A 13,561-nucleotide genomic window follows, 5' to 3' on the forward strand; every position below is an offset into this window, starting at 1 on the left:
CTTGAAAAAAAGGTAGGAGTTGCAACAACTGTTTGGATTTGTAATGATTGAGTAGGTTTCAGTGGGCAGACTGTTGATCAATACTACTACATTGAAGTGCTAAAAAGACTGAAAAAATTAGGAAAAAAAGGTGACAGTTGCGGAATGATGGTTGACTGTTGCACCAGGACAAAGCATCCGCTCACGTGGCCTTATCTGTCAAGCATTTTTGAACAGCAAAAGCATTATTGTGATGGGGCATCCTCCTTATTCACCTGATTTGGCTCTGTGCAACATTTTTTAATTTTCTAAAGTTAAATCTTGTTTGAAGGGAACCCATTGCCTCAGCTGAAGAGGTTCTGGCAAAAAAGGAGAATCTCCTGAAGAGCCTTCCACAAACCTCATTCCAGAACTATTACCAGCAATGGCAGCACCGAATGCAGAAGTATGTGAATGCTGAGCGGGACTACTTTGAAGGTGATAATGTGGCAGAAAACTGATTCTATAAGTACTTTTTTGTGTGTGTGTGTGTGTGTGTGTCACACACCTTGTACATTTGCGATTTTTAGTAGTTTTGTAACAAAATTTGTATATGTTATCCAACAATATTTCAGGGCCTTAGAGTATGTTCATGTCTTTCTCACCTGTCTAGTAAATGACAGTAAAGAAGAACAGTATTCTGACAATCTAGTCCCATTCTTTAATAAAGCTTATGAAGAAAAACTAAAACCATATCACGGTTGGTTTGTTCAGAAAATTTTTGGGGTAAGTTTTTGAAAAATTTATATCATATTAACATTATATATTATTTTTTATGTGTAAAAGAAAGTTAGCCTGCATAAAATATTATTTGTTATATTTTTATATGTGTCTTTCTTCAAATTACAAATAGATTTTAATTTTATTAGAGTCTTTCTGATTTGTTTGAAATATTTTCTGAAATAGCATGCCTTTCTTTTGGAACAGCAACAAGAAAATTCTGTAATGAGTAAATATGAAATACTTATGATTGCATATAATTTTCTTTAAATTTTTACATTGCACAGTAGTTTTCTTCAGTGTCTAAAGCTCTTAAAATAGAATTTTTCTATTTATTAGCCCAGAATGGCTATTAATTTCATTTTGGCATTTTGCATTAAAAACTTTAAATGTCCTGTTTCACTTTTCAAATTGCTGCCACCAAATATTATCACCATGTGTTATATTTAAAGAAATTAAAAAATGAAGAATCTGCATAATTGTATGTATGTTTCTTGCATTGTGATAAAACAACTGTACCTAGAGCCATCAAATTTTGAATAACGTAATCCTTCACCTAATATAGGCACCTGGAAGCCCTAATTTGGAATTTATTTTATTATCTGTTTCATATTTTGTCAGACATTAAAGAATTTTTTATTAACAAACTCAACGATTTCAAAGCAAGCAATGGCAATACTGTATGGGGGGATATTTTTATCATGAGCACACAAGCCTGTGTATTGGAAATTCTAAAAATATACTCTTTTAAATATTTTGTGATACTGCTGTTGAATTGAATTTTATAGTTTAAGTGCGAAGAATATGATATTTAATAAGAAAAGGTAACGCACAAAACATTAAAAGATGCACCTTTCGGCGTAATATAAAATCTGAAAACTTTTGGATTTTTCTTTTATTATTTTAATCTTATTTTATTAATAAAAAAACAAAAAAAATTTATAACATGTGTAAAAGACTAAAGAAAATTTTAAACACTTACATTATGTATTATTTTTTGCATGCATGTAATTGGTAAAGATAAAAGCCGAATTTACTCTAGAATTTCCCATCCTTTTCCTACTAATTTTAATGCTTGAAAACAGGAAGGGGGAAATATGTAGTGTATACTTCTGAAGAAATGGCTTAGATGATAAACATAGCACCGTAAAAAGCACTAATATTATTATATTATGTATTTCATAGCATTTAACAATTTCAATAATATTCTTTTACTCATACAAAATGCTTTCCTATTTGTGCATACATTTACATTGTTACCATAAATCAGAAATTTTAAATCATATGCGGAAAAAACTAGGAGGGGGAATACAAGTAAATACAGTCAAAAGTCTTTAATCCAGACTCGTCGGGACTTCGGCGATTCCGGACGGATTATAGATCATCAGTTTAAATCTGGTAAGATGGCATGCAGAAATTATAAAATTAAAAATATGAAACCGTAATTTATGAAATAAAGAGCAATTATGATCTATATTTACAAAAAAAAAATCACATTTTTTGTATCAAAATTTACAGAAAAAAAAAAAAAAAAAAAAAAAAAAAAAGCTTAATATTTATTTGTTTACTTTATTAAACATTTCTTTCAACGTGCGCATGCGTAAGGCATACATTACGCATAGTCGAAATTAGAGAATTGCAACCAGAAAACTATTTGATGTGTATTCGTGATATTTATAATGACGAGGAATTTGATTTAAATCATATCAAAGACGGAGTACATTGAGATGAAATACTACATTTAGTAAGGAATTATAAGCTGAATAAAATGAAAACATCTGCCCTGAAGATAAGGATAGTGCTGACAGATCAACTTCCAGTTCATTGCGCGCCGCGACAATGCAATCTGCAACATTAACTGAAATAGATAATTTTAGCTTAGCTTATACCGTCCATTATACGTTAAATGCGCATGCGTAAACATATTATGTGCATGCGTGAACGCATTATGCATTGACACATGTGCAGAAAGTTTGTAGCTTTGAGGTCTAGATTATAGATCATTCCGGATTAACGACTTTTGACTGTACAATATGCTATGAAAAATATTTGCTTTAAAAATGGTTACTATACATACTGACTTAAAACAATGGTCTATATAACAAGAGCTCTTTCATGATGAAGTTCTAAAAGAGCTTTGAAATAAAAATGGGATTGAAGAAAGATATTTTAAGGATAGATAAAAGGGTTGTGGACTAGTGTTATTTTCTCATGCATTTTCCTTTCTTGTATGAAACAATTAAACTGATGAGTGTTTTTGTGGAAAGACTTGTTGTTTTGTTACTAATCTCACTTGTCTGACCTATTCAGTACAAGCCCACGAATTTTCCTGTGGCAAAGATGAAAGACTGTCTCTTAAATTGGCTTGGACCTTGAGCACCCCATAAGTGACACTACGAGTTTGGCCAGCTTTGTCCCAATTTTGAAGGGTATCGTGGTGGGCATAAAACTGCTCAGTTACAGGAGATGACTCTATTTCTAAGGTACTGTTTCAATACTTATCGAACACATGTGGCAATGTGTAGCATCATCGTATATCTTACAGTGTCACTATCAACATTCACTGCTATAATTCTGCAGCATCATATATTATATCAAGCACTTATGATAGATCTTGTTTTCATGCCTGTAGAAGTGATATCTTTGAAGAAGTACGAACCAAGAATGAATATGCTTGCAGTGCTGCACCATGCAGTTGCTTTAGCTTTGTGTAATGCACTGTAATGAATGCAGTTCTTAGAGTTTATGTTCCCAGTAAGGAGAAATTGACCTCATTCATCCACCAGGTAGATAACAGGTAGCTTCAATGGCTACCTGCTGATCAGGAAAAATTTCACAATGTCAATATGCTATTACTCATCTCCATGTCGTAATATCTGAACACACTAGACTCAATAAGAAAACATCTGCAGAGCAAGAGTACAGAAACTTGACTGTGATTTTCAGTACATCCAAACTGCAGGTAGCAATTCTTGCCATATGCAGTAAACCTGTATTGATTTGTATTATGCAGTTCTGCAAGAACTTCAACAGGAACACATGGTCATCTGGATTACAGTTTATTAGATATATATACAGCTTCTTCAATTTTTTTTAAGAAATCACACCCAGTTTTTACGAAGTATGGGCCTCATGTTAGCTTATTTTGCTCATAAACTCGCACCGTTTTGGCAGCATTTTCCTCATTCAGATAAAACAGCTATATCTAGTCACCTTGTTTCCCTATAATTCTCATCTTGTTAGGATGTTCAGACACCTGATTGAAGAAATAGTCTTCCCACACTGCTTATTAAAGGTTTTCCATAAGCAATGCTTTGTTCTGTGATCGCTGTTTATACTGTCTTTCTCTGTGAATTGTGCAAACTGCATGAACCTCCTGTGCTGTCACTAGTCCTTTTCAGTGCTTAAACTGAAGTAAAGTCACCAAATAAGGTGAAAAAAGTGTATAAAAATTTGCAAGTGAAAGAAAAATGTCACAAGGTACAGTCAAAAGTCGTTAATTCAGACACCCATAATCCGGAATGATCTATAATCCGGACCTCAAAGCTAAAATCTATATGCGCATGCGTCAGGCGTTTACTGATGCTAAAGCAAAGTTTAAAGTTTAAAGAAATTAAACATTTAGCAGTGGTAGCAATGAAAGCTCACTGAGTTATGTTGTGCAGACATTGAAGACAATAAAAGATTTTGAACTTAACAAATTTATTAACAATATAATAAAAAATAAAAACACATAAAATAAATGTCAAGAATATTAGAGTATTAGGAAAAACGCAACATAATCATCATTCATCAAATATTTTTACCTGTACTCCAAAACACTGGCATTCTATACAAACAAAAAACAAAAAAATGAAGATGTCCTAAATAGTGACCATGCAGCCTAAAAATAAAGCAGGCTACCCATTCAATAAGTCCATAAACAATGGTCAAGAAAACACCTGAAAAATTTAAATGTGAAATGATTGTGTGTGGCCTAACTTCGTTTGCACAAGGAGTTGTCGCCGCTCACGTATTTTTAATTCCGCCCTCATTGAAGTAACATGGACGCCGCCCACGGCATTTACTCACAGGTCAGCCTCGAAGAATTTTAATCTGGAACCATCAAACCGGAATCAAGGCATTCTTTCACCGGACTGCATGCATCCTTTGAAGGGGCTAGAAACCGCTCACTCACCAGCCGGGAAACCAGGAACTAGAAGGGTTGAGCCATCGAAATCGAAATCGAGTCAATGGCTAGGCGGCAATTAGTAGCCAACCGCTACTTTAACCGTCTCTGTTGGTAAATTGCCCTAAGGCGTTGGTACTTAAGTTTTTAATTAAGGCGATTTACGCCGCGCCAACTAGGCGAAACTTGTCAAATTTTGGGAAATGTAGGTGGAGTAAGGGAGATGATTGGCAGGAGCCTGTCACGTGGGTGGTCACCAGCTTACGCGTACAATGAGAAATATTGGAAATATTAATAATTATCAAGTTTTGAAACAGGTTATCTAGATTGGAATAATTAAACTAATATCGCGATCTAAATGAAGACAAATGACACAACTAAGTGCAACAGATTAGCTAAACAAAATATTCAAATTCATCCTTTCTGTAAAACACAGATTGGACAGTGGTAGTCACGTGGGAGTCACCCTCCCGTGAACTGTCCACAGCCCAATGCATCTTGAAATAGTAGGGTTGAGCCAGAGCGATGCGAGATACTTATAGCAGAAGTAGGAATGACGTCATCTCACGGCAACCAATCAGCTATCGGCACGAATCGGCTTTTTAGATGACGTAAATCATGTTTCGTTTTTGCATCTCAATTAGGTTGAAACAGTCCGTTTTCAATGCAAACAGTGGCAGCAAGAAAAGAAGTAGAAGTAACTACTATATTATATTAAAATAAGGACTAAACTAAATAAACATTTCAAGGAGGAGAGATGATGCATAAAAAGGTTTAAAAATAAGCTATATTTTCCAACATTTACGCGTGCGCGCAAGACCTTTACGACTGCGCATATGCGTTTGCGCAAGCGCAGAATACTTTTTCGCGTGCGTGTTTAATGTATAACGGACGGTATAAGCTAAAATTATCTAATTATCTATTTCAGTTAATGTTGATGATTGTGTTGTTCCTTAATCTTTGAATTGGATCCAGCTTATTATTTTTTGCAGACTGTAAGAGCAATTTTATAAAAGCAAGCTTGAACTTTCGATTATGTCAAATAGAATTTCCGATGCTGGAGCTCCCAAAGGATCTAGAAAACGAAACTATGTTTCGATGTCCATCAAACAAAAAGTGGAATTGCTACAAAAAATGGATAAAGGCATATCCTTTGTTTATCTAACTATTTAGTTCTTTATTCTCCGAATACCGGCAGCTATTGATTCCGATTGCGTAATATCACGTATGGAAGAATTACGCCGCACGTGAAGAGTTTATTCAATAACGTTTGTGGTATTTTGCAGAGATAATTAATTTTGTTGTTCAGTCTGAGATTTATTTATGAACACTTAAAAGAGTTTTACTGTTCTTTCTAAGCAGAATATTTCTCAGTTCCGTTGGTCTATTTTTATATGATGCACATATCGAAATGTCAAAATCATTTATTTAGCGGAGAAATCTAAAGAACGGCTACAATCTCCAGCTCCCTCCTCTTTTTCCAGTTACACTCGACTATACGGAATATTCGGCAATTTCCGAGTATGCGGACTGCGGAGTTAAGCTTTTACTGTTAAAGGATGACTGCATGAAGCAATTTTCCGTCTCCTGATTTCAGAAATGTTCCTCTTTTTTACTTAAATTACTTTGCTTGGAATGTATGTTAAGGGAAAACTGTTATGCAATGAAAATTTAGAAAATATTCAGAATTTTGATTTAAGTTAAATTATTTAAACATTAATATGAGTGGAAAAATAAATTGTATTTGTTATTAGGTGCCAAGCGAATACAATTAATATGGCTTATTATTATTTATTTTTTATATTTTGAACTGAAATTTCATCATTAAATCTTGTAATATAGTTTAGTTCTGCATAGTTTTTTTTTCTCTCATTGTAAACTAATTCTGTAAATTGAACTGTCATTTAAAATTTAAAAAAAAAGTTAATTGTTTTCCATGGTTGAGGTAATGCTCATTCTCTTAATAAATATTGCATTGCTAATATTTTAAATTGCAAGTCTAATTTTTCTTTTAAGGTTATGCAGTTGTGTACAATGTAATTAGACAGGTGCTTATTTTTTTTCTTAAAATGTGCTTGAAAAGTGCTTATAGGTGCTTATTTTTTTAACTAAAATGTGGCTATGAACCCTATAAATAGCAACACTCGTATAAATGATTAAAGATATGGATTTTCTATTTCGTTTCATTTACTAGAATATGAGGAAATGATGCATTGTATAGAAATTTATTAATTAAATACAGACAATTATTCAACATACTTTTGTACATTGGATGCTACCAGCAATGTATAAAAGCTGGCATTGTATAGGATGCCAAAAAAATGGCCGACAGTGTAGAAATAATTAATTTTTCGTACATTTCCTTGGGCATTATGTAGGGTACCAAATGACAAACCGGCAGTATGCGCAATTTACCTCCCAGTTAATTTCGAATCTCCATAAATTTAATAATACATAATTCATACATTTAATACATTCATTCCATTCTTCCACATATTTCATACATTTTCGTGCATTGTTTTCTTTAAGAAAGGTATAAATTTTGCTTTGTACAACCTTCATTTTTCGTTACACAGTTTGAATAAAAGCTTTATAATGACACTTTTTAATCATTTTTGCAAAATAATGTCTTTATTTTTGACGAACGATCTTTTTTTTTTAAACGAATAGCCCTAATCTTGATCTTTTTTTTTTAAACGAATAGCCCTAATCATGATCTTTTTTGGTGTTTGGTCTGTATCGAACTTTGTTTCTCCTTTCAGAAAATATTTTATTTAATCGTCTTAACTTCTATTGCATGTCAATATTCAAACAAAGACTTCTATAATCTGGCATATCTACTGAATACTCTCTGAAACAACCAATACGCTTTCAGATTATAGTATTCTTCGGAAGTGGACATTATAGAAGGAACATTGAATACTGATTTTTATATAGACTGTCAAGAGTGCTGATAATTTTCATATAGGGTCATACAAGACAGGTCTTGAGAAGATTTATTATTACCGTCTTTTTCTGAAAATAAGACATCCTAAGCCCTATCGTGAGTTTCGAAACTTTTTGTAAAATAAGACATCCGAAAATAATCCCTAGTTAAAATAATGTGACAAAAAGGATTCGTTAAAAAATGCTGTTTATCTATTAAGTAATAATATGTTTAGCTTTCCTAATACTCGTATTTCAGAGAAATGTTTAAAACAAAATATTCCGAGAAATTAATTGTTTACCTCTACAGTTCGTTTCAAATTAATTCTTGGAATTTATCTTAACCAGTTCACCATTTGCCCTGAGAGAGATATGTTCACAGGAAAGGCATCTTCACCGTTAGCATCGGCAGACTCTCGTCGGGGTGAAATTTGGGCTGAACCGTAACCCCCGAGACACATACGACGCAGCGACCTTTTTCCAACGTCTTTCAAAAGGTAGATTGATGGGTAAAAAATTCATGGGACAAAATAACTGATAGTGATGTTTCCAATGCACTATGAACAGGCTACTTAGACAAGAAGTATTCATTTAACGATAGCTATATCGCAATACATGAGAGATTCGAACCAATGATTCAACAGGAAATGGATTTGAAAGAAAATCAGAATATAATTCAGAATGTTATTTATGACGATGTTCCAGAAGAAGATGACATGACTGTAATTGAATAAATTTAAATTTCTTTATTTTGTGTAAAATAAATATTAAATAAAAATATATAAATATACTTTTATTTTTGCCCTGCCCCGAAAATAAGCCCTAGCGCGTATTTTGGACCAAAAAAGAAAGTAAATCAGTGTCTTATTTTCAGAAAAAGATGGTAATTCATAATCTTTAATTTCCCCCTTTTAGCAAGATTTTCTGGTTGTTGTTCTCATTAATATTGTTACATTTTTTTCTGACACCAGTTCTTACGGTATTTTCTTCCTTCATGTTTTTATGGGGTTCATAGATTTGGAGTGAATAACGACGACACTTGGTGAAGTATCGAAACACACTTTATTTACCAATATTAATCAGGACAGCTCGAAAATACTTTTACAGTTGTCCAAGATCTACTCTAAACACGCTGGAACAATCAGCGACAGAGCCTTCACACTGTCATGCAATAACGGTGGAGACAGCTTCGCTGCAAAGCTCGGTCTTTCTCGGAACTTCACATACTCTCAAGACTCTCCACGCTACAACTCGTGATGCACTCGACGACACACAGAGCACAGCTCCCGACTCTTGGGTTCCATCGTTCCCGAAGCTTAACACACTCTCTTGACGATGCACTAACTGTGATACACCAAGACACTCGTCGACCCACTCAGCACTCGCTGGCAAGCTGTCAACTCGATCGTCTCCACACGGACTAACTAGATGAGACACACTAACTGACTGCGGACCAGCAGGGTTTATATAGCTTTTGGCTTGTGTTCGAGAATTTTCTGTGGTAAACCGGTAAGAATTTGTTCCAGAAGGTTCTCCATCCGTCCAAGGCATATCACCAATTTTGTTGCTAAATGAGCGATTTCTTGCCAAATGTGGCAATTCTGCCTTCCTTGCTATTTTATGGCAACCCTAAAACTGCTTTGCAGGGAAGCTATCTTACCACATATGTACATTTCGTAACAACATATTAGCTGTTGTGTTTCGGGGGTTAATACAGCAATGGCAGACTGTAAGAAAGCCACTTTTATTTTGCTTTTCTTTCCAATACAAGCTGGTTAGACATCATATCCAGCGATGAGCTAATAAAAATTAGATAAAGTCTCATAGTTTTTCTTTTAAAACAGAAAATATAATTATACAAGAAAATATTTTAAAATTAAAAAAAAAATCTGAAAGGTTTCAATTTTAAATTACGTCCAAAGGGGCATTTTTTTAACGTTTTGTGTGTTACCTTTATTTATTACATAACATGTTCTTTGCACTTAAACCATAAAATTCAGTTCAACAGCAATGTCGCAAAATAATTTTAAAATGAGCATATCTTTAGAATTTCCGATACACATTGTGATAAAACAACACTATCTACAGCCATCCAATTCTACAGCGCTGGAGATAAAAAGGCCCCACCGGCAAGAGTGTTGCCATCGCTGGTTTTTAAATCATTGAGTTTGTTAATCAATAATTCATTAAAGTTTTACAGAATATGAAATCCGATCATAAAACAAATTCCAAATTTGGGCTTTTAGAAGCCCATATTCGTAGTAGGATTCATTTATTAAAATTTGGATGGCTGTAGATTTATCACAATGCGAAAAACATACATGCATTTATGCAGATTCTTCATTATTTAATTTCTTTAAATATAATGGAGGGCAATTATTTAATTTTGGCACCAATTTTATAATGTATTTGCTGGCAACAATTTGAAAAGTGATACGCTGTTTAAAGTGATTCGACGTAAAATGCCAAAATGAAAACAATGGTCCTTCCTATCTATCCTACATTCAATTCGGAATAAATCAGGTGCAAAAAATAAAAACCAGAATCACAGTGGCAAACTCTATGAAAGGGCCAAAAATACCAAAAACAAAAATGAAAAAAGAAATTAACATCTTTCGCTACATCGTTATCAGGGTGTTGGTGCAATAAAAGAGGTAAATAAATCGCCATGTTTCTGAGCAATGTTGGAAATTAATTTTAAAATGAGCATGTCTTTAGAATTTCTGATACAGAGTCTCGCGCACTGGAGATAAGAATCGTTTTTCTCCAGTGCGCGAGATTTTTCGTACAGTGTTGCCACTGCTCTCTTTAAAATTGTTTAATTTTTTAATCAAAAATTTGTTGAAGTGTTACAATATCTGAAATCGATAATAAAACAAATTTCAAATTAGGGCTTTCTCATGACCATATTCTATGGAAGATTATGTTATTCAAATTTTTTACGGCTCTAGGGTACCATTGTTTTATCACAGTGCGAGAAACATACATACATTCATGCAAATTCTTTATTATTTAATTTCTTAATATTTTTAAAGCTTTTTTGGCCGCCATGGGATAATCGCATCTAATGTTAATCCAAAATGAATTAGTTGATTATTCCGAATATTTTTTAATTAAATCTCGATTATTAGAAAGCGAAACTAGTTCTTCCTCTTCGATCAGCCCACCAGTGGCCCAGCGGTAAAGTTGCTGAACACTGGTAGTTCGGTCCGAGGTTCGAATCCCGCGAACGGGCTGGCTGCATGGGTGTTTTCGTGGTTTTCCTCATGTGTAACGTGTATACGAGCCAGTTTCCCTTAGAAAGTCCTCCACGAAGGCATCCCTACCCTTAGGCAGATAGCCCTAGTGTGCGTTGCCATAATTAAATACACCACACCATCTTATTCCCCTTCTACTGTGCCAATTGACGAAATTCAAATTGCGTTTTTCATGTCTCGAAAGCGCGACTTAGGGTGTACTATGGTAGATTACGTTATTCAAATTTTGATGGCTCTAGGTACTGTTGTTTTATCACAATGCGAGAAACATACATGCATTTATGCTGATTCTTCATTATTCAATTTCTTCAAATATAATACAGGACGATAGTATTTGGCGGCAACGATTTAAAAAGTGATACAGCCTTTTAAAGTTTTCAATGCAAAATCGCAAAACGAAAACAATAGTCCTTCAGGTACAAAACCCCATTGGGCTAATAAAAACATCAGAAATTATTACGGATGTTTCATGAAAAAAGGTGCAAAATTAATTATGCACTTCAATTTATCAGCAGCTAAACTTTTAAGCTACGAAGATAAGAAGTTTGTAACTTAAAAGGCTCTAAAGCTGAGCGATTAATTTATAAGTATTTTAGGCTTAAATTCTCTTAAAGGATTCCCGTTTAAAGAGTTGTTCGTTAAATCTCAAACATATTGTTGCATATGTACGAGTTCGTTAAGAATTGAATGCACAAGTTCGATGAAAAGTGAACAAAATTTATTATTATTACAACAAATAAAACAAAATGCTTAAATTTCCTCAGATATTTGCACAATATTACAACATCTCACAGTATTTAACTTTTAACTGCTCAAACGTTCAACAGAACTTAATTAATACAGAATACAGCTAAAGAAAACTAATCCGCGAATTCATTACAGTCAACAAGAGCAGTTTTCTAAACAAACTCTTATAACAACAACTAACTAACTGAATTGCCAATGCCAATGAGGAAAAGCCTACATGGCTGGCGAGTTTATGGTACAACATGAGATCCTCGTTCCGAGATGGTGAGTGTTGGGAGAAATCACAGCCGAGTAAAAAAGAGGATTAAGAATCATTGGCAATGGCAAATCTGAGAAGAATAAGGGTGGTAGGATGAAAGAGAAGAGTGAGAAAGAGCAGGTAACGTACTGGAGCAACTAGCTGAATTGAGAGGTTTTCTTCCTTTCTATAAGCTTTATAAATCCACACGCGAGAATTTTCTAGCACTTTTTCGAAATCAAAAAGAGATATTTATTTATTAAATGTTAAATGCACGTGTTCTTGTATTTTTAATTTTCCAGTTTAGCTTTCTTTTAATATTCGTCACGAGCTGCACTGCATGGAAAGTAAAACAATTTTATTTATAATTCTACTAACATTAACTATTTAAATACCAAATCCACTATTATAGATCCAAAGAAGTTCTTGTTCTAAAAACATTGTATGTCAAGTTAAAAGCTTCGTCAGTTTAAGCAATACTGTAGAGATAGTTTCCATAAAGACTAGCTTTATTTATAATGTAAGAAATTTTGTTATTCAATTTACCAGTTAGAACCATCTCAACGAAATCCCAAAATTCATTTATTTTAATTTTATGCTTTAATATGAAATTTAATGCTTTAGCCTTTCTTCTTCTGTCCATGGATATTTTACTTCTTTCATACCTCGGATGATAAACGTTAAATATCACTTCTCTTATTAACAAATGAAAACAGTTGGCATTGTCTAGCACCTGTTAAAATTTAAAATTTAATAAAAACACACTTGTCCAAACTGATACAAAACCAATTTAGACATAATACTCAGAAAGAGAAATTAATAAAATGTATTTAAGCTTCCCTACAACTTAATGCTGCTAAAGTGACTGGGATACAGTTAGCAGGTATTAGGTCCCAACTGAAGGATATTAGTCAGTAGGTAGCCTAGCCAGTCAACTTTGGAGTGAGAATATAACAGATTCCTTTATGCTAGGGCCTACCAGCGGCGGAGCAATAAAGACGCGAAACACTGGTAGAGCTGACCTGGGTTTGATTCCAGGTGAACGGGCTGGCTGAATGGGTCTTTTCATGGTTTTCACCATGTGTAACATGTAAATGATCCAGTTCTCTCAAAGTCCTCCACGAAGACATCCTTTAGGCTAATATAGCCCTCACGAACTTTGTCATAATTGAAGGCCAGAGTGACTGAGCTTCGTTGCCTGATAGTGAAACTGCCTTACACAGATTAAAGCCCAGACCTCCGGATATTTATTTGTACTAAATAATAATAATAAAAATAAATAAATAATTACATGGGCATACAGAGTCGTTTTTCCTTTACAGAGTTATGAGTTACATTGTTCTGTTTTGGTCATAATGATACTTCTTGACATGACATACATAACACTTCAGACTAACTTTATACTTTTACATGCTAATATTTCAGAAACACTTGGTAAATTTTAGAACAGTGGGGACTTTTTACAGCACGACACATTTCATACATTTT

General features: G+C 33.8%; 1 protein-coding gene across 1 annotated transcript in view; it reads left to right on the forward strand.

The window, feature by feature from the left end:
* LOC118204169 (glycolipid transfer protein) overlaps window positions 1–13,561 on the forward strand; it is a 143,589-nt gene that overhangs the window by 18,289 nt on the left and 111,739 nt on the right. The window contains exon 4 of the mRNA XM_085824706.1: window positions 594–744. Within this exon, the coding sequence (XP_085680832.1) occupies window positions 594–744 (151 nt within the window). The remainder of the gene's footprint in view (window positions 1–593; window positions 745–13,561) is intronic.

This window comes from Stegodyphus dumicola, chromosome 10 (assembly GCF_044657685.1).
Source record: "Stegodyphus dumicola isolate Sdum_Otavi_A_Nest chromosome 10, ASM4465768v1".
NCBI classification, from domain to species: domain Eukaryota; kingdom Metazoa; phylum Arthropoda; class Arachnida; order Araneae; family Eresidae; genus Stegodyphus; species Stegodyphus dumicola.